Source organism: Salvelinus alpinus, chromosome 29 (assembly GCF_045679555.1).
Source record: "Salvelinus alpinus chromosome 29, SLU_Salpinus.1, whole genome shotgun sequence".
Lineage (NCBI taxonomy): Eukaryota > Metazoa > Chordata > Actinopteri > Salmoniformes > Salmonidae > Salvelinus > Salvelinus alpinus.
The window spans coordinates 17,431,215-17,456,917 of NC_092114.1; the positions used below are offsets into that span (position 1 = coordinate 17,431,215).

Sequence of the window (25,703 nt, forward strand, 5' to 3'; positions counted from 1 at the left end):
GAGGTTGGGCTTCCGAGGTAATTACAGAGTACACACCAGCCAACATGTTTCTAGGGCACCGCAGGTGTGTGTGTGTAGAGGACAATTTGAAAATACAAGTCTCCGTGACTATCGTCACGCGCTTAGACTAGACTTCACTACTACCACATTCACAACACAACTGAGATTTTATTTCATTAGATTTTTATTAGGATCCCTATTAGCCGACGCCAATGGTGACAGCTAGACTTACTGGGGGCCGACGCATATCGGAAAAGACATTACAGACAAAATAATGTACAATTTACATACATTTAAAAACATTAACGTGTAGTGTGTGTGTGTTTGCATCTATCAGTTACACATACATGTCAGTACATGCACACAAAACATAGGTGACATGAAGGGAGATAGGGAAGGCAGGGAGATAGGGGAGGGAAGAGAGTCCCTTTTTATTTTTAAGTGTTATCAGAGCAACTTCATAGCAAGAGGTCGGTGTCACTACATGTCCCAACAGACCACACACACACACACAGACACACACAGACACACACACGAGTGAGAGAGACAGGTTGAGACTGATTTTAATCACTTTATTTTAAATGTTATGCAAGCAAAGTAATTTTTGTTCTCTTTTCACTACTTTAATCCCAGTCACATAACATGTTTTGTACAAAGTTGATTGAAAAATGTCAATACAATATCACTAGAATATCAACAGTGAAGAACCTGCAGCCTCGGAGGTCAGCATCGAGATCCACCAACGGCTTAGAAAAACATTATACAAATGAGATGTCACTAGAAAATATTAAAGAAAACTGGTTGTCACACAAAATATTACCCAAAACATCCACATCTGTTTGGTATATAAACCATTTCATGATTTATTTTTTAAACTTTAATCTTTTTTTATATTTTTTTAAACATATTATGGCGCGAGAAAGTAGTAGAAATGACGGGGAGCAGTTGGACGTAGAAAAATAAGTTTTAAAATAAATAAAAAAGAGAAAACAGCACTAAAACACACAGCATGCAGCACACTCCTCTGATCAATGCGTAGGTCTACTTACAATACACTCCATCAAAAGGCAGATATTAACATAGGGTGAATAATAAATTAGCTGTACACAGTAATCATCTGTGTTAGAACATACTGGGGGGGGGGGGGGGGAAAAAAATAAAAAGGACCCCCCCCAAAAAAAATTGAGAACAAAAAGTGTACGCACCGACATTAACATAGACCAACATCACCAGAAACATGTCATAACAAAAAGCAAATAGAATAGCCACTTCCCACAACCCCTTCTTTCCCCTCCATCACCACTTGTCTTCCTGCATCCTCTCTTTGTCCATCACACAGAAAGCAGAAGTGAGCATGGGGGGGGGTATGTACTGCTTGTGTTAAGGCATTGTACCAGGACTCACACACAGGGGGCTCCACCTTCACAATGCAGAGGAAGCAGCGCCAACGTCAAATCACACTGGAACTCTATTACTGTTAATGGAATATCTCTAATTACTTGAAATAGGACTAATATATACGCTATATATACGAAAGTATGTGGACACCCCTTCAAATTGGTGGATTCGGCTATTTCAGCCACACCCGTTGCTGACAGGTGTATAAAATCGAGCACACAGCCATGCAATCTCCCATAGACAAACGTTGGCAGCAGAATGGCCTTACTGAAGAGCTCGCTGACTTTCAACGTGGCACCGTCATAGAATGCCACCTCTCCAACAAGTCAGTTCGTCAAATGTCTGCCCTGCTAGAGCCGTCTCAGTCAACTGTAAGTGCTGCTATTGTGAAGTGGAAACGTCTAGGAGAAACAACAGCTCAGCGGCAACGTGGTAGGCCACACAAACTCACAGAACGGCACCACCAACTTGACTGCCCTGCACAGAGCCCTGACCTCAACCCCATCGAACACCTTTGGAACTGTGAGCCAGGGCCTAATCGCCCAAAATCAGTGCCCGACCTCACCAATGCTCTTGTGGATGGATGGAAGCAAGTCCCTGCAGCAATGTTCCAACATCTAGTGGAAAGCCTTCCCAGAGGAGTGGAGGCTGTTATAGCAGCAAAGGGGGGACCAACTCCATATTAATGCCCATGATTTTGGAATGAGATGTTCGATGAGCAGGTGTCCACATACTTTTGGTAATCTAGTGTATCTCATTTATCTCAGACATTGATCTGTATTAACATGTATTAACATGTATTAAGGTCCGATGATTGAGTCACATTACTGCTGTATTCTTAATGGGATATGATAGACAATATCTGCTGCTCTGAGTGTCTGGAGGGGGGGGGGGGGGGGGGGGGGTGTTTTGACATTAGCGCTGCTTACTGACACTGTCCTACCCACCCACCAACCCTGGCAGAGCTACATCTTAAAAGGTGCACTCAGCAATATGACATCATCAAGCAGGAAGTCACCCCGCTGTGTATGACGATGTCAGTATACCTTGAACACTGTGAGCTGACTGGCTGTTTCATACCAAAAGAAACCTTTCCTTTTCCTGTCTTTAATGTAAACATGGTTTCACTAGGATTGTCTTATAGTATTGCTTTCAGTAAACAGCCTGTTGGAGAAAGAAAGCTCGATTGGTAGTTTTATAGAAACAAATATTTAAAATGCCAAGCGTTTCTTTATAGGAATGCATCATTTATAAATCTGCTTTTTATCTGTCCTTTAGAAGTCTATTCCTCCTTGTCTTTCTTCTGCTTATCAGATCTTCTTCTCTAGAACTATAGTCCTGTTGAAACGAGGTACCGTGAGACACACACACACACACACACACACACACACACACACACACACACACACACACACACACACACACACACACACACACACACACACACCGGCTCCTCTCACCTGTCTGTCAACAGTCTAGACCACGCCACATATCATGTTTCATCATCATCCTCATCACCATAGTTAAAGAACATCTTTGTGCATAGAGATTGTAGCGTTTCAAATGGCACCCTAGCCATTTGGGACACATCCAATGTCTCTTCTTGATGTTTTACAACTGTTTTGTGCTAGTCTAATAAACCTATCCAAAATGACACTCTCTTCCCTACATAACTACTCAGAAGGCTCTGGTCAAAAGTAGTGCACTATATAGGGGATAGAGTGCGAGTTCAGAAATGCCTTTTCTCCTGACCTCTGTTCTGTTATAAACACCATTCTACAAATTCACACCTTTAGTCTGTTGTTGGACTCAATTATTAGTTTAGATTCAGATTTCTCTGTCTGTGTATAATTTTCAGTCTATCATATTTGTCTTCTCTTTGAGTCCGTTTAAAAAACAAATAAATAATAATAAAAAATAATCTACCACCTGACCTCCACAGCGTAACCATGGAGACCAACCTGGAAGTCAGCCCTCCCTGCTTCTTCCTTTCACTGGAAGTGGTCACTACTCAAACTCCTCCTCTTCCTCCTCTTCTCCCTCCATTTGATTCGGCGAGGAGGCTGTTGGTGTGGCGGGGGCGGAGTCCTGGGAGAGCGTCGCCACAGTTACGATGCGAGGGGAGGAGCCTAAGCCCTGGTTAGAATTTTCCATGTCGTCGGTGGTGATGATGGCGAGAGAAGCCCCGCCCTTCTTGTTCAGGTGGGTTTTGATGTGTTTGGAGAGATGGTCACTACGCATGAAACGCTTACTGCACTCTGGACACTCAAACCTCTTCTCTCCTGGAGGATGGGGAGAGAGATATCTGATTAAGAACAACATAGTCCCAGCTCCCGGGACTGCCGCTCAGAAAAAATATCAGCCCGCGCAGATAAGCATGAGATTGAACATCCCTCAACTTTCTAGTTTTCCCCTTTAGTTAATAACACCATCAACATTTCACCCTATTGTGGGAATTTACCAAATTAGCCACTTTCAACGCAACATACGGAAAAAAAAAAACTATGCAAGACTTAGTATAAAAACGAACTATGCAGGAGATTTTCTTGTAGGCAGAACGTACCGGAGTAGGATTCTATTGCATTGACAGGCACGACTCAGGCACGTACTCGACACAGCAGTGCGCCATAACCAATCAGAGCTGCAGTATCCCTATATGCAAATATACCATTGCCATATATGGATCTGTGCCATTCACTTTGAACTAGACTGTGTTTACAGCATGAGTGGTCGTGAGTAAATGCGCTTGTTTTGAGATCAAAGCTGCCTGTAGCCAAGGATGCACATTTGTTCATATCCTGTGCTAGTTAATGAGTTAAAGCCCAATTATAGTTCATTTCTAGTCAACAATAAGGGAGGGGTTGCTTCCTACAAGAACACAAAATGTGTGCATTCCAGGTTAAGAGCATCCCTTGGGGAGTTGCAGCGATGAGACAAGATCGTAATTGGGGAGAAGAAAAGGGGGAAAATACAAATATATAGATATAAATAGATATATACAGTGGGGAGAACAAGTATTTGATACACTGACGATTTTGCAGGTTTTCCTACTTACAAAGCATGTAGAGGTCTGTAATTTTTATCATAGGTACACTTCAACTATGAGAGACGGAATCTAAAACAAAAATCCAGAAAATCACATTGTATGATTTTTAAGTAATTAATTTGCATTTTATTGCATGACATAAGTATTTGATACATCAGAAAAGCAGAACTTAATATTTGGTACAGAAACCTTTGTTTGCAATTACAGAGATCATACGTTTCCTGTAGTTCTTGACTAGGTTTGCACACACTGCAGCAGGGATTTTGGCCCACTCCTCCCTACAGATCTTCTCCAGATCCTTCAGGTTTCGGGGCTGTCGCTGGGCAATACGGACTTTCAGCTCCCTCCAAAGATTTTCTATTGGGTTCAGGTCTGGAGACTGGCTAGGCCACTCCAGGACCTTGAGATGCTTCTTACGGAGCCACTCCTTAGTTGCCATGGCTGTGTGCTTCGTGTCGTTGTCATGCTGGAAGACCCAGCCACGACCCATCTTCAATGCTCTTACTGAGGGAAGGAGGTTGTTGGCCAAGATCTCGCGATACATGGCCCCATCCATCCTCCCCTCAATACGGTGCAGTCGTCCTGTCCCCTTTGCAGAAAAGCATCCCCAAAGAATGATGTTTCCACCTCCATGCTTCACGGTTGGGATGGTGTTCTTGGGGTTGTACTCATCCTTCTATTCCTCCAAACACGGCGAGTGGAGTTTAGAGCAAAAGGCTCTATTTTTGTCTCATCAGACCACATGACCTTCTCCCATTCCTCCTCTGGATCATCCAGATGGTCATTGGCAAACTTCAGACGGGCCTGGACATGCGCTGGCTTGAGCAGGGGGACCTTGCGTGCGCTGCAGGATTTTAATCCATGACGGCGTAGTGTGTTACGAATGGTTTTCTTTGAGACTGTGGTCCCAGCTCTCTTCAGGTCATTGACCAGGTCCTGCCGTGTAGTTCTGGGCTGATCCCTCACCTTCCTCATGATCATTGATGCCCCACGAGGTGAGATCTTGCATGGAGCCCCAGACCGAGGGTGATTGACCGTCATCTTGAACTTCTTCCATTTTCTAATAATTGTGCCAACAGTTGTTGCCTTCTCACCAAGCTGCTTGCCTATTGTCCTGTAGCCCATCCCAGCCTTGTACAGGTCTACAATTTATCCCTGATGTCCTTACACAGCTCTCTGGTCTTGGCCATTGTGGAGAGGTTGGAGTCTGTTTGATTGAGTGTGTGGACAGGTGTCTTTTATACAGGTAACGAGTTCAAACAGGTGCAGTTAATACAGGTAATGAGTGGAGAACAGGAGGGCTTCTTAAAGAAAAACTAACAGGTCTGTGAGAGCCGGAATTTTTACTGGTTGGTAGGTGATCAAATACTTATGTCATGCAATAAAATGCAAATTAATTACTTAAAAATCATACAATGTGATTTTCTGGATTTTTGTTTTAGATTCCGTCTCTCACAGTTGAAGTGTACCTATGATAAAAATGACAGACCTCTACATGCTTTGTAAGTAGGAAAACCTGCAAAATCGGCAGTGTATCAAATACTTGTTCTCCCCACTGTATATGTTATGGGATGCATTTTCTCCATTGTTTGGGATGGTAGGCCACTCTGGTAGATCTACATTATGATCAAATAGCCACAGTAGCCTACTTGACCCTGTTATTACTGCAACTTAAGTGTTCAACCTCTCACCAAAAGTTGTACAGAATTTTTCACAACGTTCAAGTTTGTGCTCAGCAGACCTGACATTTGTTCAGTGCCGAAAAAAATGTAGAGGGAACATTGGACACATCTGTGTGTGTACCTGTGTGTGTCCGTCTGTGTCTCTGCAGTTCGTCCGAGCGTGTGAACCTCTTGCCACAGAAGATCCAGTTACAGACGAAGGGCCTTTCTCCTGTGTGCCAGCGGAGGTGAGCTCTCAGGTGGCTGGTCTTACCTGATAGATAAAATATTAAGACACATAAGTTTTCTTCATAGACTGGTAAATCTATATTTTCTACAGTATAGACTGGTAAATCTATATTTTCTACAGTATAGACTGGTAAATCTATATTTTCTACAGTATAGACTGGTAAATCTATATTTTCGACAGTATAGACTGGTAAACCTCTATTTTCTACAGTATAGACTGGTAAACCTCTATTTTCTACAGTATAAACTGATAAATCTATATTTTCTACAGTATAAACTGATAAATCTATATTTTCTACAGTATAGACTGGTAAATCTATATTTTCGACAGTATAGACTGGTAAACCTCTATTTTCTACAGTATAGACTGGTAAACCTCTATTTTCTACAGTATAAACTGATAAATCTATATTTTCTACAGTATAGACTGGTAAATCTATATTTTCTATAGTATAAACTGATAAATCTATATTTTCTACAGTATAAACTAGGAAGTCTCTTTCCTACAGTATAAACTAGAAAGTCTCTTTCCTACAGTATAAACTAGGAAGTCTCTTTCCTACAGTATAAACTAGAAAGTCTCTTTCCTACAGTATAAACTAGGAAGTCTCTTTCCTACAGTATAAACTAGAAAGTCTCTTTCCTACAGTATAAACTAGGAAGTCTCTTTTCTACAGCAGGGTTAACCAACTGGCAGTGGGTGTATATTTTTATTTTCATTGCTGGACATAAAAGACTGTAAAAACACCAGGAAATCAGCTCCAAGTGATTTTAATTCTGTTTCCAAGTATTCCCACGCATAATGGAGAGATGCGTCATCATATACAAATGTAAGCAAGATTTGAAATGATTATGTTTTAGTCTGTTTGGGCTTCTTGTGGTCAATTTGCGGTCTACAAATAATTTAGAATTATGTTCCGGCCCCCTATACTGTGGAAAGGTCCTACCGTAGACCTTTCCACTTACCGTAGACCTTTCCACTTACCGTAGACCTTTCAACAGTATAGACTGGTCCTACCGTAGACCTTTCCACTTACCGTAGACCTTTCAACAGTATAGACTGGTCCTACCGTAGACCTTTCCACTTACCGTAGACCTTTCCACTTACCGTAGACATTTCCACTTACCGTAGACCTTTCCACTTACCGTAGACCTTTCTACTTACCGTAGACCTTTCCACTTACCGTAGACCTTTCCACTTACCGTAGACCTTTCTACTTACCGTAGACCTTTCCACTTACCGTAGACCTTTCAACAGTATAGACTGGTCCTACCGTAGACCTTTCCACTTACCGTAGACCTTTCCACAGTATAGACTGGTCCTACCGTAGACCTTTCCACAGTATAGACTGGTCTTACCGTAAACCTTTCCACAGTATAGACTGGTCTTACCGTAGACCTTTCCACAGTATAGACTGGTCTTACCGTAGACCTTTCCACAGTATAGACTGGTCTTACCATAAACCTTTCCACAGTATAGACTGGTCCTACCGTAGACCTTTCCACTTACCGTAGACCTTTCCACAGTATAGACTGGTCCTACCGTAGACCTTTCCACTTACCGTAGACCTTTCCACAGTATAGACTGGTCCTACCGTAGACCTTTCCACTTACCGTAGACCTTTCAACAGTATAGACTGGTCCTACCGTAGACCTTTCCACAGTATAGACTGGTCTTACCGTAGACCTTTCCACAGTATAGACTGGTCCTACCGTAAACCTTTCCACAGTATAGACTGGTCTTACCGTAAACCTTTCCACAGTATAGACTGGTCTTACCGTAAACCTTTCCACAGTATAGACTGGTCTTACCGTAAACCTTTCCACAGTATAGACTGGTCTTACCGTAGACCTTTCCACAGTATAGACTGGTCCTACCGTAAACCTTTCCACAGTATAGACTGGTCTTACCGTAGACCTTTCCACAGTATAGACTGGTCTTACCGTAGACCTTTCCACAGTATAGACTGGTCTTACCGTAGACCTTTCCACAGTATAGACTGGTCTTACCATAGACCTTTCCACAGTATAGACTGGTCTTACCGTAGACCTTCCACAGTATAGACTGGTCTTACCGTAAACCTTTCCACAGTATAGACTGGTCTTACCGTAGACCTTTCCACAGTATAGACTGGTCTTACCGTAGACCTTTCCACAGTATAGACTGGTCTTACCGTAGACCTTTCCACAGTATAGACTGGTCTTACCGTAGACCTTTCCACAGTATAGACTGGTCTTACCGTAAACCTTTCCACAGTATAGACTGGTCTTACCGTAAACCTTTCCACAGTATAGACTGGTCTTACCGTAGACCTTTCCACAGTATAGACTGGTCTTACCGTAGACCTTTCCACAGTATAGACTGGTCTTACCATAAACCTTTCCACAGTATAGACTGGTCCTACCGTAGACCTTTCCACAGTATAGACTGGTCTTACCGTAGACCTTTCCACAGTATAGACTGGTCTTACCGTAGACCTTTCCACAGTATAGACTGGTCTTACCGTAGACCTTTCCACAGTATAGACTGGTCTTACCGTAGACCTTTCCACAGTATAGACTGGTCTTACCGTAGACCTTTCCACAGTATAGACTGGTCTTACCATAAACCTTTCCACAGTATAGACTGGTCTTACCGTAGACCTTTCCACAGTATAGACTGGTCTTACCGTAGACCTTTCCACAGTATAGACTGGTCTTACCGTAGACCTTTCCACAGTATAGACTGGTCTTACCGTAGACCTTTCCACAGTATAGACTGGTCTTACCATAAACCTTTCCACAGTATAGACTGGTCTTACCGTAGACCTTTCCACAGTATAGACTGGTCTTACCGTAGACCTTTCCACAGTATAGACTGGTCCTACCGTAAACCTTTCCACAGTATAGACTGGTCTTACCGTAAACCTTTCCACAGTATAGACTGGTCTTACCGTAGACCTTTCCACAGTATAGACTGGTCTTACCGTAGACCTTTCCACAGTATAGACTGGTCTTACCGTAGACCTTTCCACAGTATAGACTGGTCTTACCGTAGACCTTTCCACAGTATAGACTGGTCTTACCGTAGACCTTCCACAGTATAGACTGGTCTTACCATAAACCTTTCCACAGTATAGACTGGTCTTACCGTAGACCTTTCCACAGTATAGACTGGTCCTACCGTAGACCTTTTCACAGTATAGACTGGTCTTACCGTAGACCTTTCCACAGTATAGACTGGTCTTACCGTAGACCTTTCCACAGTATAGACTGGTCTTACCGTAGACCTTTCCACAGTATAGACTGGTCTTACCGTAAACCTTTCCACAGTATAGACTGGTCTTACCGTAAACCTTTCCACAGTATAGACTGGTCTTACCGTAGACCTTTCCACAGTATAGACTGGTCTTACCGTAGACCTTTCCACAGTATAGACTGGTCTTACCATAAACCTTTCCACAGTATAGACTGGTCCTACCGTAGACCTTTCCACAGTATAGACTGGTCTTACCGTAGACCTTTCCACAGTATAGACTGGTCTTACCGTAGACCTTTCCACAGTATAGACTGGTCTTACCGTAGACCTTTCCACAGTATAGACTGGTCTTACCGTAGACCTTTCCACAGTATAGACTGGTCTTACCATAGACCTTTCCACAGTATAGACTGGTCTTACCGTAGACCTTCCACAGTATAGACTGGTCTTACCGTAAACCTTTCCACAGTATAGACTGGTCTTACCGTAGACCTTTCCACAGTATAGACTGGTCTTACCGTAGACCTTTCCACAGTATAGACTGGTCTTACCGTAGACCTTTCCACAGTATAGACTGGTCTTACCGTAGACCTTTCCACAGTATAGACTGGTCTTACCGTAAACCTTTCCACAGTATAGACTGGTCTTACCGTAAACCTTTCCACAGTATAGACTGGTCTTACCGTAGACCTTTCCACAGTATAGACTGGTCTTACCGTAGACCTTTCCACAGTATAGACTGGTCTTACCATAAACCTTTCCACAGTATAGACTGGTCCTACCGTAGACCTTTCCACAGTATAGACTGGTCTTACCGTAGACCTTTCCACAGTATAGACTGGTCTTACCGTAGACCTTTCCACAGTATAGACTGGTCTTACCGTAGACCTTTCCACAGTATAGACTGGTCTTACCGTAGACCTTTCCACAGTATAGACTGGTCTTACCGTAGACCTTTCCACAGTATAGACTGGTCTTACCATAAACCTTTCCACAGTATAGACTGGTCTTACCGTAGACCTTTCCACAGTATAGACTGGTCTTACCGTAGACCTTTCCACAGTATAGACTGGTCTTACCGTAGACCTTTCCACAGTATAGACTGGTCTTACCGTAGACCTTTCCACAGTATAGACTGGTCTTACCATAAACCTTTCCACAGTATAGACTGGTCTTACCGTAGACCTTTCCACAGTATAGACTGGTCTTACCGTAGACCTTTCCACAGTATAGACTGGTCCTACCGTAAACCTTTCCACAGTATAGACTGGTCTTACCGTAAACCTTTCCACAGTATAGACTGGTCTTACCGTAGACCTTTCCACAGTATAGACTGGTCTTACCGTAGACCTTTCCACAGTATAGACTGGTCTTACCGTAGACCTTTCCACAGTATAGACTGGTCTTACCGTAGACCTTTCCACAGTATAGACTGGTCTTACCGTAGACCTTCCACAGTATAGACTGGTCTTACCATAAACCTTTCCACAGTATAGACTGGTCTTACCGTAGACCTTTCCACAGTATAGACTGGTCCTACCGTAGACCTTTTCACAGTATAGACTGGTCTTACCGTAGACCTTTCCACAGTATAGACTGGTCTTACCGTAGACCTTTCCACAGTATAGACTGGTCTTACCGTAGACCTTTCCACAGTATAGACTGGTCTTACCGTAAACCTTTCCACAGTATAGACTGGTCTTACCGTAAACCTTTCCACAGTATAGACTGGTCTTACCGTAGACCTTTCCACAGTATAGACTGGTCTTACCGTAGACCTTTCCACAGTATAGACTGGTCTTACCATAAACCTTTCCACAGTATAGACTGGTCCTACCGTAGACCTTTCCACAGTATAGACTGGTCTTACCGTAGACCTTTCCACAGTATAGACTGGTCTTACCGTAGACCTTTCCACAGTATAGACTGGTCTTACCGTAGACCTTTCCACAGTATAGACTGGTCTTACCGTAGACCTTTCCACAGTATAGACTGGTCTTACCGTAGACCTTTCCACAGTATAGACTGGTCTTACCGTAGACCTTTCCACAGTATAGACTGGTCTTACCGTAGACCTTTCCACAGTATAGACTGGTCTTACCGTAGACCTTTCCACAGTATAGACTGGTCTTACCGTAGACCTTTCCACAGTATAGACTGGTCTTACCATAAACCTTTCCACAGTATAGACTGGTCTTACCGTAGACCTTTCCACAGTATAGACTGGTCTTACCGTAGACCTTTCCACAGTATAGACTGGTCTTACCGTAGACCTTTCCACAGTATAGACTGGTCTTACCGTAAACCTTTCCACAGTATAGACTGGTCTTACCGTAGACCTTTCCACAGTATAGACTGGTCTTACCGTAGACCTTTCCACAGTATAGACTGGTCTTACCATAAACCTTTCCACAGTATAGACTGGTCTTACCATAAACCTTTCCACAGTATAGACTGGTCTTACCGTAGACCTTTCCACAGTATAGACTGGTCTTACCATAAACCTTTCCACAGTATAGACTGGTCTTACCGTAGACCTTTCCACAGTATAGACTGGTCTTACCGTAGACCTTTCCACAGTATAGACTGGTCTTACCGTAGACCTTTCCACAGTATAGACTGGTCTTACTGTAGACCTTTCCACAGTATAGACTGGTCTTACCGTAAACCTTTCCACAGTATAGACTGGTCTTACCGTAGACCTTTCCACAGTATAGACTGGTCTTACCGTAAACCTTTCCACAGTATAGACTGGTCTTACCGTAGACCTTTCCACAGTATAGACTGGTCTTACCGTAGACCTTTCCACAGCCCTCCATGTGACACACATGCTGCTTCTTCTTAGATGGGTCTCCAATGGTCCTGCAACACACACACACACACACACACACACACACACACACACACACACACACACACACACACACACACACACACACACACACACACACACACACACACACAGAGTCAGAGACAGAGACAGACAGTTTGTGTTTGAGTGTGTGTGTGGGTGCGTACACATGTACCTCCCCTCTCCGGCCCTACAGTTAGGACAGGAGCACGCCACCCTGCGAAGCCTCTTGCTGGGCGGTCCTTCCTGGTCTGATGAACTCTGTACAGAACCCATCTGGTCTGGACTAAGCGATGACCCCGCCATGTTACCCGCGGTTACCGTCACCGGGGATGGCTCGACCTTAACTCCTCCCTCCTGACCCTGCGGCTGACCTGGTGGAATGTAGAGTGGAACACAGTAGAATGGAATGGAATACAGTAGGATGGAATGGAATACAGTAGGATGGAATGGAATACAGTAGAGTGGAATGGAATACAGTAGAGTGGAATGGAATACAGTAGGATGGAATGGAATACAGTAGAATGGAATGGAATACAGTAGGGTGGAATACAGTAGAATGGAATGGAATACAGTAGAGTGGAATGGAATACAGTAGAGTGGAATGGAATACAGTAGAATGGAATACAGTAGGGTGGAATACAGTAGGGTGGAATACAGTAGAGTGGAATGGAATACAGTAGGGTGGAATGGAATGCAGTAGAGTGGAATGGAATACAGTAGAGTGGAATAGAATACAGTAGAGTGGAGTGGAATACAGTAGAGTGGAATGGAATACAGTAGAGTGGAATGGAATACAGTAGAGTGGAATACAGTAGGGTGGAATACAGTAGAGTGGAATGGAATACAGTAGAGTGGAATGGAATACAGTAGAGTGGAATGGAATACAGTAGGGTGGAATACAGTAGAGTGGAATGGAATACAGTAGAGTGGAATGGAATACAGTAGAGTGGAATGGAACACAGTAGAGTGGAATGGAACACAGTAGAGTGGAATAGAATGGCAAACATTTTTTATAGCTCTGCTCCCAACCCCCCCAGACAATAAAGAACAACACTCAACACACACCCTGTCTGTCTGTCTGTCTGTCTGTCTGTCTGTCTGTCTTTCTCTGTCTCTGTCTTTCTCTGTCTTTCTCTCTCTGTCTCTCTCTCTCTGTCTGTCTGTCTGTCTGTCTGTCTGTCTGTCTGTCTGTCTGTCTGTCTGTCTGTCTGTCTGTCTGTCTGTCTGTCTGTCTGTCTGTCTGTCTCTCTCTCTCTCTGTCTGTCTCTCTCTCTCTGTCTCTGTCTTTCTCTGTCTCTCTGTCTCTCTCTTGCTCTCTCTCTCTATGTCTGTCTGGCTCTCTCTCTCTCTGTCTGTCTGGCTCTCTCTCTCTGTCTGTCTGGCTCTCTCTCTCTCTGTCTGGCTCTCTCTTGCTCTCTCTGTCTCTCTCTCTGTTTGTCTGGCTCTCTCTCTCTCTCTCTCTCTCGCTCTCTCTCTCTGTCTCTCTCTCTGTGTTTTTACCCTGTAGTCCGGTGATGGTGAGGGGTAACCCCTGCATCTGTACCCCAGTGGTGCCCAGCCCGGCGATGCTGACTGTCTGCACCCCCGACCCAGGGTTGATCTGGGCTGTGCTCAGTGTCAGGGGAGCCCCCCCCAGCTGCATGAATCCCCCCCCGCCCACAGGGGCCAGGGTCAGCTGCTGGGGCACAGACATTCCCCCGGGGAGCTGCAGGGTCTGCCACGTGATCTGACCCGACGGAGAGAGGGTTGGGGTCCGGATCAGAACCTGGAGGAAATCAATGAATACAAATAGGATATCAATCATTCAGACATTCAATTCAAATCAATACAACAAACATTACAATCATTGACGATAGAAGAAAAATAAGCCTTCAGATTTATTTATCTCGTCCGTAATTTACTGCCCCAAAATATCCCTCAAATCCCCAGGTACAAAGGAGTGGGAATGAAGCAACTCAAAACGATAAAGGTAGTTAAGGAAAGAGAAGAGAGAGCAGCTGGCTAGTTACCTGTTGGTTCTGGAAGGCTTGTATGGGCTGTAGGGTCCCACCTGGTCCTAACTGAAAGGTTTGAATCTGCTGGCCCTGGAACTGGTAGAAACAAACACAGAGTTTACACACTTTCTGCGGATTCACTGTGTGTGTGTGTGTGTGCGCGTGTGTGTGTGTATTACCTGGTTCTGTGGCTGGATCTGGGCCTGTGTGATCTGCTGTGGCTGGATCTGGATCTGCTGCAACAACTGGTTGCCCATCTGAACAATGATGATAACAATTACTTAGAATATAATTTATTATAGTATAATCCCATATCATACTTGAATAGAATAGAGTAGAATAGAGTAGTGTAGAGTAGAATATAGTAGAGTAGAATAGAATAGAGTAGAGTAGAACAGAGTAGAATAGAGTAGAGTAGAATAGAGTAAAAAATAGTAAAATAGGAGTAGAATAGAGTAGAATAGAGTAAAAATGAGTAGAGTAGAATAGAGTAGAAAATAGTAAAATAAAGTAGAGTAGAGTAGAATAGAGTATAATAGAGTAAAATAGAGTAGAGTAGAATAGAGTAAAAAAAAGTAGAGTAGAATAGAGTAGAAAGGAGTAAAATATAGTAGAGTAGAATAGAGTAGAATAGAATAAAAATGAGTAGAGTAGAATAGAAAAGAAAAGAGTAAAATAGAGTAGAGTAGAATAGAGTAAAATAGAGTAGAGTATAGTAGAATAGAGTAGAATAGAGTAAAAAGGAGTAGAGTAGAATAGAGTAGAAAATAGTTAAATAGAGTAGAGTAGAATAGAGTAGAATAGAATAGAGTGAAAAAAGCAGATGGAATGGAGTGGAATGGAGTGAAACGGAGTGCAGTAGAGTGGAATGGAGTGGAATGGAGTGAAACATAGAGTGGAATGGAGTGGAAAATGAGTGAAATGGAGTGGAGTGGAATGGAGTGAAAATGGAGTGGAGTGGAATGGAATGGAGTGGAAAATAGTGAAATGCAGTGAAATGGAGCGGAATGGAGTGGAGTGGAATGGAGTGGAATGGAGTGAAGTGGAGTGGAGTGGAATGGAGTGGAATGGAGTGGAATGGAGTGAAAACGAGTGGAGTGGAATGGAGTGGAGTGGAATGGAGTGAAAAGGAGTGGAGTGGAATGGAGTGGAATATAGTTAATTGGAGTGGAATGGAGTGGAATGGAGTGAAGAATGGAGTGGAATGGAGTGGAATATGAGTGAAATGGAGTGGAGTGGAATGGAGTGGAATGGAGTGGAAATTGAGTGGAGTGGAATGGAAATATTGAAATGGAGTGGAGTGGAATGGAGTGGAAATGGAGTGGAGTGGAATGGAGTGGAAATGGAGTGGAGTGGAATGGAAGATATTGAAATGGAGTGGAGTGGAATGGAGTGGAATGGAGTGGAATTGAGTGAAATGGAGTGCAGTGGAGTGGAATGGAGTGAAAAAATGGAGTGGAATGGAGTGGAATTGAGTGAAATGGAGTGGAGTGGAATGGAGTGGAATGGAGTGAAAATGGAGTGGAGTGGAATGGAAGATATTGAAATGCAGTGAAATGGAGTGGAGTGGAATGGAACGGAATGGAGTGGAGTGGAGTGGAATGGAGTGGAATGGAGTGAAAAGGAATGGAGTGGAATTGATTGGAATGGAGTGGAATGGAGTGAAAAAATTGTGGAATGGAATGGAGTGGAATTGAGTGAAATGGAGTGTAGTGGAATGGAGTGGAGTGGAATGGAGTGTAATGGAGTGAAAAAGAGTGGAGTGGAATGTAGTGGAATTGAGTGAAATGGAGTGGAGTGGAATGAAGTGGAATGGAGTGGAATGGAGTGGAGTGGAACGGAGTGGAATGGAGTGGAATTGAGTGAAATGGAGTGGAGTGGAATGGAGTGAAAAAATGAGTGAAATGGAGTGGAATGGAGTGAAAAGGAGTGGAGTGGAATGGAGTGGAAAGAGGAGTGGAATGGAGTGGAATGTAGTGAAATGGAGTGGAGTGGAATGGAGTGAAATGGAATGGAGTGGAATGGAGTGAAAAAGAGTGGAGTGGAATGGAGTGGAGTGGAAAAGAGTGGAATGGAGTGGAATGAAAAACTGTGAAATGGAGTGGAATGGAGTGAAAAGGAATGTAGTGGAATGGAGTGGAATGGAGTGAACAGGAGTGGAGTAGAATGGAGTGGAATGATAGTAAAAGAGTAGAGTGGAATGGAGTAGAGTGAAATGGAGTAGAATAGAGTAAAATAGAGTGGAATAGAGTAGAGTAGAATAGAGTAGAATAGAGTAAAAAGGAGTAGAGTAGAATAGAGTAGAGTAGAAAATAGTAAAATAGAGTAGAGTAGAATAGAGTAGAATAGAGTAAAAAAGAGTAGACTAGAGTAGAAAATAGTAAAATAAAGTAGAGTAGAATAGAGTAGAATAGAGTAAACAAGAGTAGAGCAGAATAGAATAGAGTAGAATAGAGTAGAAAATAGTAAAATAGAGTAGAATAGAAGTTTAAAGGTCAAATAAGAGGAGTAGAACCCACCTGTCCCACGATGACCTGCTGGATGGTCCCTGGAGGATCTGATTGGCTCTGCAGTCCGTTGGCCTGACTCTGGACCTGTCAATCAAGCAACCAACCAAACAACCAATCAATACATTAATTAATCAACCAATCAATCAACCAATCAATACATTCATTAATCAACCAAACAATCAATCAATAAATCCCTTTACAACACAGATGTTTAGTCACACAAACACACACATACCATCTGAGAGTCCTGGTCGCTGGGTTGGTTCTGTGTGTCTCTCGCCGTACCTCCGTCCGACCCGGCTACAGAACTCAGCTGTGTTCCGTCTGTCGACGCTCCATCCCCCCCGGCAACAGTTGTTATGGTACCACAAGACGACCCGGTAACAGTAACTGCCCCGGACACCGCCGCTGCAGTTGTCGTCACAAGTTGGTTGCCGTTAGCTACGGTAAAGCTGCCATCGGCTGATTGGACAAGCTGCACGGCTCCACTCCCCGCTAAATTATTCATGACCGGCAGGGCGAGGGTCATACCGCCGATGTTTATGGGTACTGTAGTCATGACCTGGGTCTGGGAGCCCTGTAAGGTCTGCATCTGCAACGGGAAGGACTGGGCGGAACGAAGCTGCAACGTCTGATTGGCTGAACTAGTGAGGATGGCTTGCTGATTGGCTGGCTGTAGGATTGCCTGGGTCTGGGATTGGTTCTGGATCAGCTGGACCTGCTCTGGTAGACCCCCCTGGGCCGGACTGAATAGAATAGAATAACTTTATCTGTTTCCATCTAAAAATGTTTTTTTTTATGGCCCAAAGCGCCTGTCTAACCTCTAGACCACCTGTGTAACCTCTAGACCACCTGTCTACCACCTCTCTAACCTCTAGACCACCTCTCTAACCTCTAGACCACCTGTCTAACCTCTAGACCACCTGTCTACCACCTCTCTAACCTCTAGACCACCTCTCTAACCTCTAGACCACCTGTCTACCACCTGTCTAACCTCTAGACCACCTGTCTAACCTCTAGACCACCTGTCTACCACCTGTCTAACCTCTAGACCACCTCTCTAACCTCTAGACCACCTGACTACCACCTGTCTAACCTCTAGACCACCTGTCTACCACCTCTCTAACCTCTAGACCACCTCTCTAACCTCTAGACCACCTGACTACCACCTCTCTAACCTCTAGACCACCTGTCTACCACCTCTCTAACCTCTAGACCACCTGTCTACCACCTCTCTAACCTCTAGACCATCTGTCTACCACCTCTCTAACCTCTAGACCACCTGTCTACCACCTCTCTAACCTCTAAACCACCTCTCTAACCTCTAAACCACCTCTCTAACCTCTAAACCACCTGTCTACCACCTCTCTAACCTCTAAACCACCTGTCTACCACCTCTCTAACCTCTAGACCACCTGACTACCACCTCTCTAACCTCTAGACCACCTCTCTAACCTCTAGACCACCTCTCTAAACTCTAGACCACCTGTCTACCACCTCTCTAACCTCTAGACCACCTCTCTAACCTCTAGACCACCTGTCTACCACCTCTCTAACCTCTAGACCACGTCTCTAACCTCTAGACCACCTGTCTACCACCTCTCTAACCTCTAGACCACCTCTCTAACCTCTAGACCACCTGTCTACCACCTCTCTAACCTCTAGACCACCTGTCTACCACCTCTCTAACCTATAGACCACCTCTCTAACCTCTAGACCACCTCTCTAACCTCTAGACCACCTGTCTACCACCTCTCTAACCTCTAGACCACCTGTCTACCACCTCTCTAACCTATAGACCACCTCTCTAACCTCTAGACCACCTCTCTAACCTCTAGACCACCTGTCTACCACCTCTCTAACCTATAGACCACCTCTCTAACCTATAGACCACCTCTCTAACCTCTAGACCGCCTGTCTACCACCTCTAGACCACCTGTCTACCACCTCTCTAACCTCTAGACCACCTGTCTAACCTCTAGACCACCTGTCTACCACCTCTCTAACCTCTAAACCACCTCTCTAACCTCTAGACCGTCTGTCTACCACCTCTCTAACCTCTAGACCACCTGTCTACCACCTCTCTAACCTCTAAACCACCTGTCTAACCTCTAGACCACCTGTCTACCACCTCTCTAACCTCTAGACCACCTCTCTAACCTCTAGACCACCTCTCTAACCTCTAAACCACCTGTCTACCACCTCTCTAACCTCTAGACCGCCTGTCTACCACCTCTCTAACCTCTAAACCACCTGTCTACCACCTCTCTAACCTGTAGACCACCTGTCTACCACCTCTCTAACCTCTAGACCACCTGTCTACCACCTCTCTAACCTCTCTAACCTCTAGACCACCTGTCTACCACCTCTCTAACCTCTAGACCACCTCTCTAACCTCTAGACCACCTCTCTAACCTCTAGACCACCTCTCTAACCTCTAAACCACCTGACTACCACCTCTCTAACCTCTAGACCACCTGTCTAACCTCTCTAATCTCTAGACCACCTCTCTAACCTCTAGACCGCCTGTCTACCACCTCTCTAACCTCTAGACCACCTCTCTAACCTCTAGACCGCCTGTCTACCACCTCTCTAACCTCTAGACCACCTCTCTAACCTCTAGACCACCTCTCTAACCTCTAGACCGCCTGTCTACCACCTCTCTAACCTCTAGACCACCTGTCTACCACCTCTCTAACCTCTAGACCACCTCTCTAACCTCTAAACCACCTGACTACCATCTCTAGACCACCTGTCTACCACCTGTCTAACCTCTAGACCACCTCTCTAACCTCTAGACCACCTGTCTACCACCTCTCTAACCTCTAGACCACCTGTCTACCACCTCTCTAACCTCTAGACCACCTCTCTAACCTCTAGACCACCTCTCTAACCTCTAGACCACCTGTCTACCACCTCTCTAACCTCTAGACCACCTCTCTAACCTCTAGACCACCTCTCTAACCTCTAGACCACCTGTCTACCACCTCTCTAACCTGTAGACCACCTGTCTACCACCTCTCTAACCTCTAGACCACCTCTCTAACCTCTAGACCACCTCTCTAACCTCTAGACCACCTGTCTACCACCTGTCTAACCTCTAGACCACCTGTCTACCACCTCTCTAACCTCTAGACCAGGGCTTTTCAAACTTCTCCTCTGGGACCTCCAGCCATTCCATGTATTTGAACTATTCCACAGCTAGCTCACCTGATTCAACTGGTCAACCAACCATCAAGCCCTTGACTAGGTGAATCAGGTGAGTTGACCAGGTGAATCAGGTGAGTTGACCAGGTGAATCAGGTGAGTTGACAAGGTGAATCAGGTGAGTTGACAAGGTGAATCGGTTGAGTTAGTTCAGGGCTACAACATACATGTGAAACATCTGGGGGTCCCTGAGGAGTGTTTTGAGAACCACTGCACTAGACCAGCTGCCACCCACCTGATGTGAATTTGCTGCCCGCCCAGGGATGCGGTCTGGGGACTGATGTGGATCTGTTGGCCCCCCAGGGATGCAGTCTGGGGGCTGATGTGGATCTGTTGGCCCCCCAGGGATGCGGTCTGGGGGCTGATGTGGATCTGTTGGCCGTCGGCCGTCTGCAGGTGGGGGATCACCTGGTATTGGACCCCACCCCCCGACGACGGCATGTTTTGCACCTGGACAGGGACCAAAACATTAACATGACATAAAAACAGTGGCATTAGGTGGCCATGTTCTGAACTCTAACAGATATATAGTACAACACATAGTAATCCACCACACATGTCGAAGAAAAATACTATTTATTATAAGTTATAGTACCAGAATTCCCAGTCAGACAACATTCCCTTCTATACACTCACACACGCGCACACGTTATACTGTTACGCACACACCTGGATGATCTGGAACTGCTGCTGCTGCTGCACCTGCTGATTGGCTGCTACGGTGTTAGTCCCGCCCACAGCCTTCATCTTACGGCCTGCCGGAGCACTGTCATTGGCTGAAGTGGTGGCCAGCGTCACGGCGACGGGTTGATTGGCAGTGTCCTTGGCCATTTGGGGAGCTGTAGTGATGATCTGCCAGCCGTTTCCAGTGAACTGGGCAGGAACCAGTTCCAACTGTTGTTGAACCAAAGTCTGATTACCCGCTGCGTCTACAACTATATGACCCTGGAACTGTCCACCCTGCACCTGCAAATAAACACACATAAACAATAAATAAAAGAATGAGAAAACATCATTGAACAAACGTACTGAAGTAGGAACTTAAGTCTGATTCCCAGGTCTAGATGTATCTGGCCACCCTGCAGCCAGAAGCCCCTTCAACACAGTGACACTTTACTGAACGTCTGCAGGTATAATGCCTTGGAACTTGTTAGCATGTAAGAGCCTTTATAGGTTACTATTATTACAGAACTTACATTGCCAAACAACAAGTACAACAGCAACAAGTACAGTTATAGGAGAAACCAAACATCTACAGAGCTTTTAGAACGTATTCACGCCCCTTTGACCTTTTCCACATTTTGTTGTGTTACAGACGGAATTAAAAATGTATTCAATTCAGATTTTTGGTCACAATACCCCATAATGTCAAAGTGGAATTGTTTTTCAAAATGTTTACAAATTCATAAAAAATCTTAAATGTCTTGAGTCAATAAGTATTCAACCTCTTTGTTATGGCGAGACTAAATAACTTCAGTAGTACAAATTTGCTTAATAGGTCACATTAGTTGCATGGTATCACTCTGTGTGCAATAATAGTGTTTAACATGATTTTTGAAAGACTACCTTATCTCTGTACCCCACACATACAGTTAGTTATCTGTAAGGTCCCTCAGTCAAGCAGTGAATTTCAAACACAGATTCAACCACAAAGACCAGGGAGGTTTTACAATGTTTCACAAAGAAGGGCACCTATTGCTAGATGGGTATACATTTATAAAGTAGACATTGAATATCTCTTTGAGCCTAGTGAAGTTATTAATTAAGCTCTGGATGGCGTATCAATACACCCAGTCACTACAAAGATACAGGCGGCCTTCCTAACTCAGTTGCAGGACAGGGAGGAAACTGCTCAGGGATTTCACCATGAGGCCAAAGGTGACTTTAAAACAGTTACACAGTTTAATGGCTGTGGTAGAACACTGAGGATGGATCAACAACATCGTAGTTACTCCACAACACTAACCTAATTGACAGAGTGAAGAAGGAAACCTGTACAGAGCACAAATATTTCAAAACATGCATCCTGTTTGCAACATTGCACTAAAGTAATACTGCAAAATATGCGGCAAAGCAATGAACTTTTTGTCATGAATACAAAGTGTTATGTTCGGGGCAAATCCAACACACACATTACTGAGTACCACTCTTCATATTTTCAAGCATACTGGTGGCTGCATCATGTTATGGGTATGCTTGTAATCGTTAAGGACAGGGGAGTTTTTCAGGATAAAGAAATGAATGTAATGGAGCTAAGCACAGGACAAATCCTAGAGGAAAACCTGGTTCAGTCTGCTTCTCAACAGACACTGGGAGATTAATTCACTTTTCAGCAGGACAATAACATAAAACGCAAGGCCAAATCTACACTTGCTTACCAAGAAAACAGTGAATGTTCCTGAGTGACCGAGTTACAATTTTGACTTACATCTGCTGATAATATATGGCAAGACATGAAAATGGTTGTCTAGCAATGATCAACACCGCATTTGACAGAGCCTGAATAATGTTTTGAAGAATAATGGGCAAATATTGCACACTCCAGGTGTGCAAAGCTCTTAGAGACTAACCTAGAAAGACTTGCAGCTGTAATTGCTGCCAAAGGTGATTCTAACATGTATTGACTCAGGAGTGTAAATGAGATATTTCTGTATTTCATTTTCTATACATTTGCAAACATTTCTAAAAACATGTTTTCACTTTGTCATTATGGGGTATTGTGTGTAGATTGGGTGAGAAAACAAATCTATTAAATGCATTTTGAAGTGAGGCTGTAACACAACAAAATGTGGAATAAATCAAGGGAAATGAATACTCTCTGAAGGCACTGTACATATACAATACAAATATTATTATCATGCATTTAACCACCTGTCCCTCCACTCCTCCCTGAACTCCTATCTTACTGCAGGTCGCAGCCAGCAGGGCTAGGGGAGACGTCTGGGAATCCTAGGGAGAACACACACACACACAGATAAGGAGGAATTCAAAAATAGAACGCACATTCATACACAGAGAACATACAAACAAAGATTGACAGAGAGAGAGAGATCAACATCCAGAAAATAGCTGTAAAATTATACAAAGACCTACAAGGAAGCGATTCCCAAACCTTCCATAACAAAGCCATCACCTACAGAGAGATGAACATCGAGAAGAGTCCCCTAAGCAAGCTGGTCCTGGGGCTCTGTTCACAAGCACAAACAGAGCCCACAGAGACCCAGGACAGCAACACAATTAGACCCAACCAAATCATGAGAAAACAAAAAGAGAATTACTTGACACATTGCAAAGAATTAACCAAAGAAACTTAGCAAACTTGAATGCTTTCTGGCCCTAAACAGAGAGTACACAGTGACAGAATACCTGACCACTGTGACTGACCCAAACCTAAGGAAGGTTTTGACTATGTATAGACTCAGTGAGCATAACATTGCTATTGAGAAAGGTAGACCTGGCTCTCAAGAGAAGACAGGCTATGTGCACACTGCCCACAAAATGAGATGGAAACTGAGCTGCACTTCCCAACCTCCTGCCAAATGTATGACCATATTAGAGACACATATTTCCCCCAGATTACAAAGACCCACAAATAATTCAAAAAAACAATCCAATTTTGATAAACTCCCATATCTACTAGGTGAAATACCACAGCAGCAACATTTGTGACCTGTTTCCACAAGAAAAGGGCAACCAGTGAAGAACAAACACTTGTTTATTATCTATTTCACTTGCTTTGGCAATGTAAACATATGTTTCCCATGCCAATAAAGCCCTTAAATTGAATTGAGAGACACAGAGAGAGAGAAGTGAAAGAGAGACAGTAGAGAGCAATAGAAGTGGGTAGTATTACAGGAAGTGACTGTGGGTGTGAGAGACACATTTCTCTGTTCTCTCAGAGCAGCGGAAGAGAAGCCTCCCTCTCTCTCCGCCCTCTCACTCTCACTCAGAGAAAAGGAACTAGGTCGTGGGCAAATATTTAATGTCACACACATGCACAGCACACTTGGAAATCTGTCTGTAGAGACGGCTAGTGTTATTTTTATTTTTTTACAGAAGCTACAAAAGTCTACATCAACACTAGAGTCAAACCCTGTCAGAACACATGCTATGGAAAAGCTCTGAAAAATATAAAATACATATTCACTCTTATACAGTAATATGCATATCTCATAGACATTGAGGCAAAGACACAAGTCCATTATTGGTGTTGAAAGACATTGTGCAATCCTCTGAACTTGGCCTCTATACAGAACCCGGAAGTGGGTTGTATGTGTCTGGGGGCGGGGTCCAGTCTACCTGTGATCCAGAACGTTTGCCTTTCTTGCCTGGTTTCCCTTCTTCTGATCCCGACACTTCAGTCATCTGATCTGAGAACCATCAAATCAGACAATACTTGATCAACAATCAAAAGACTATCACTCTAGGACTGAGTGATTAGCGATCACCTTTATCAATACCACTGTGAGTGAAGGGATATACGATGCCGTTATTTCCCTGCACGTGGTTTTATAACAGTGTAGTTGCATCATATGGTTCAACTCCTGGCCCTGAAGGCATATGCAGTGATCGGAACCTTATTAGAGACTGTATTACAATGAAACAGATCAGTTGTGGAAACATGTAGGCTGTTGTCTCTTATTTAGGATAACGCTATTTCCTCAAAGGGTTATTCTGGATATCAGGCAGGCTACGTGCGCAGAAAGAGTGGGAGAGAGGGTGGAGACGGACAAGAGAGGGGGAGGGTACCTACCACTCATAACGCATTCATAAACCGGAGAGGAGAGGCTACGGGAGAAAGGCCGGCTGAAGCACCGGGGAAGGACGGCCTATTTTCTCCGCGAATGGCTCGCGCTGGGGCTGTGGCGTCGCTCCGGTTAGCACCGAAACCACCCACCGCCAGGAAGGGCGGTACCAAGCTCGAGCAACAATCAAACCTCCCGTTATAACAGGGAAGAGTCCGTTGTCCGCGCCCGACGCCCCTCAAAACCAACCGAAAACACACTTTAACGACCGTCGCGCGTAAATTATATTAACGGGAAAAAAATCAAGTGTTTGCATAAATGTATCCTGATCGAAGTTGGTAGTGTGTGTGTTCGCGGTAGGCCCACCCACTTTCATTTACCCAACACCCCTCTCTCGCCTCTCTTTCTGCCGCTGCTGTTTCTGTCGCTAGGTAGCCTAGAACAAGCCTTTCCAACGATCTTCATGCAAAAACACCCCTTATAAATAGCACTATTTTATGTCCATTCTTTATAGTTGCACTGTATAATTGCATCTGGAGACAGATAGATATCTGTGGATTTTTTGTGGGCGGTGTGCTCCTCCCACATATTCAGATTGGATGGCATACTCGGTCTGCGAGGGTTGAGATGGGAGTTGTATTTGGCGAAGCCTCGCCTTCAAAATGTGTTATGGCGGCGGGGACTCCATCTTCCAGCCTGCTTTGCGGTCAGCTGGGTTGGCTCGTCACTAGTTAACACAGCCACACAGTCATAAACCCCGCCTATTTCTAAAATTGTTCTTCTTAAAATCAGACTTTAAAC

At 44.2% G+C, this 25,703-nt stretch overlaps 1 protein-coding gene across 1 annotated transcript; it reads right to left on the reverse strand.

The window, feature by feature from the left end:
- Window positions 1-545: 545 nt before the first annotated feature.
- LOC139559178 (transcription factor Sp4-like) lies at window positions 546-25,481 on the reverse strand. Its single transcript, XM_071374946.1, has 14 exons — window positions 24,911-25,481; window positions 24,457-24,527; window positions 23,029-23,106; window positions 20,827-21,123; window positions 20,393-20,607; window positions 17,186-17,696; window positions 16,960-17,034; window positions 14,620-14,697; window positions 14,456-14,536; window positions 13,947-14,211; window positions 12,619-12,817; window positions 12,387-12,454; window positions 6,248-6,379; window positions 546-3,680 (listed from the first exon to the last, which is right to left on the reverse strand). Exons 1-14 carry the CDS (start codon window positions 24,915-24,917, stop codon window positions 3,406-3,408), a joined length of 2,352 nt encoding a protein of 783 aa, XP_071231047.1. The 5' UTR covers window positions 24,918-25,481; the 3' UTR covers window positions 546-3,405.
- Window positions 25,482-25,703: the final 222 nt, after the last annotated feature.

Bases quoted from the DNA above. Each gene is read 5' to 3' on its own strand.
- LOC139559178 (XM_071374946.1), bottom strand. The intron at 6,380-12,386 runs GTAAGACCAGTC...TTTATCTATCAG, and splicing joins GGGCTGTGGAAAGGTCTACG to GTAAGACCAGCCACCTGAGA. The intron at 3,681-6,247 runs GTACACACACAG...CCCATCCTCCAG, and splicing joins ACACAGACGGACACACACAG to GAGAGAAGAGGTTTGAGTGT.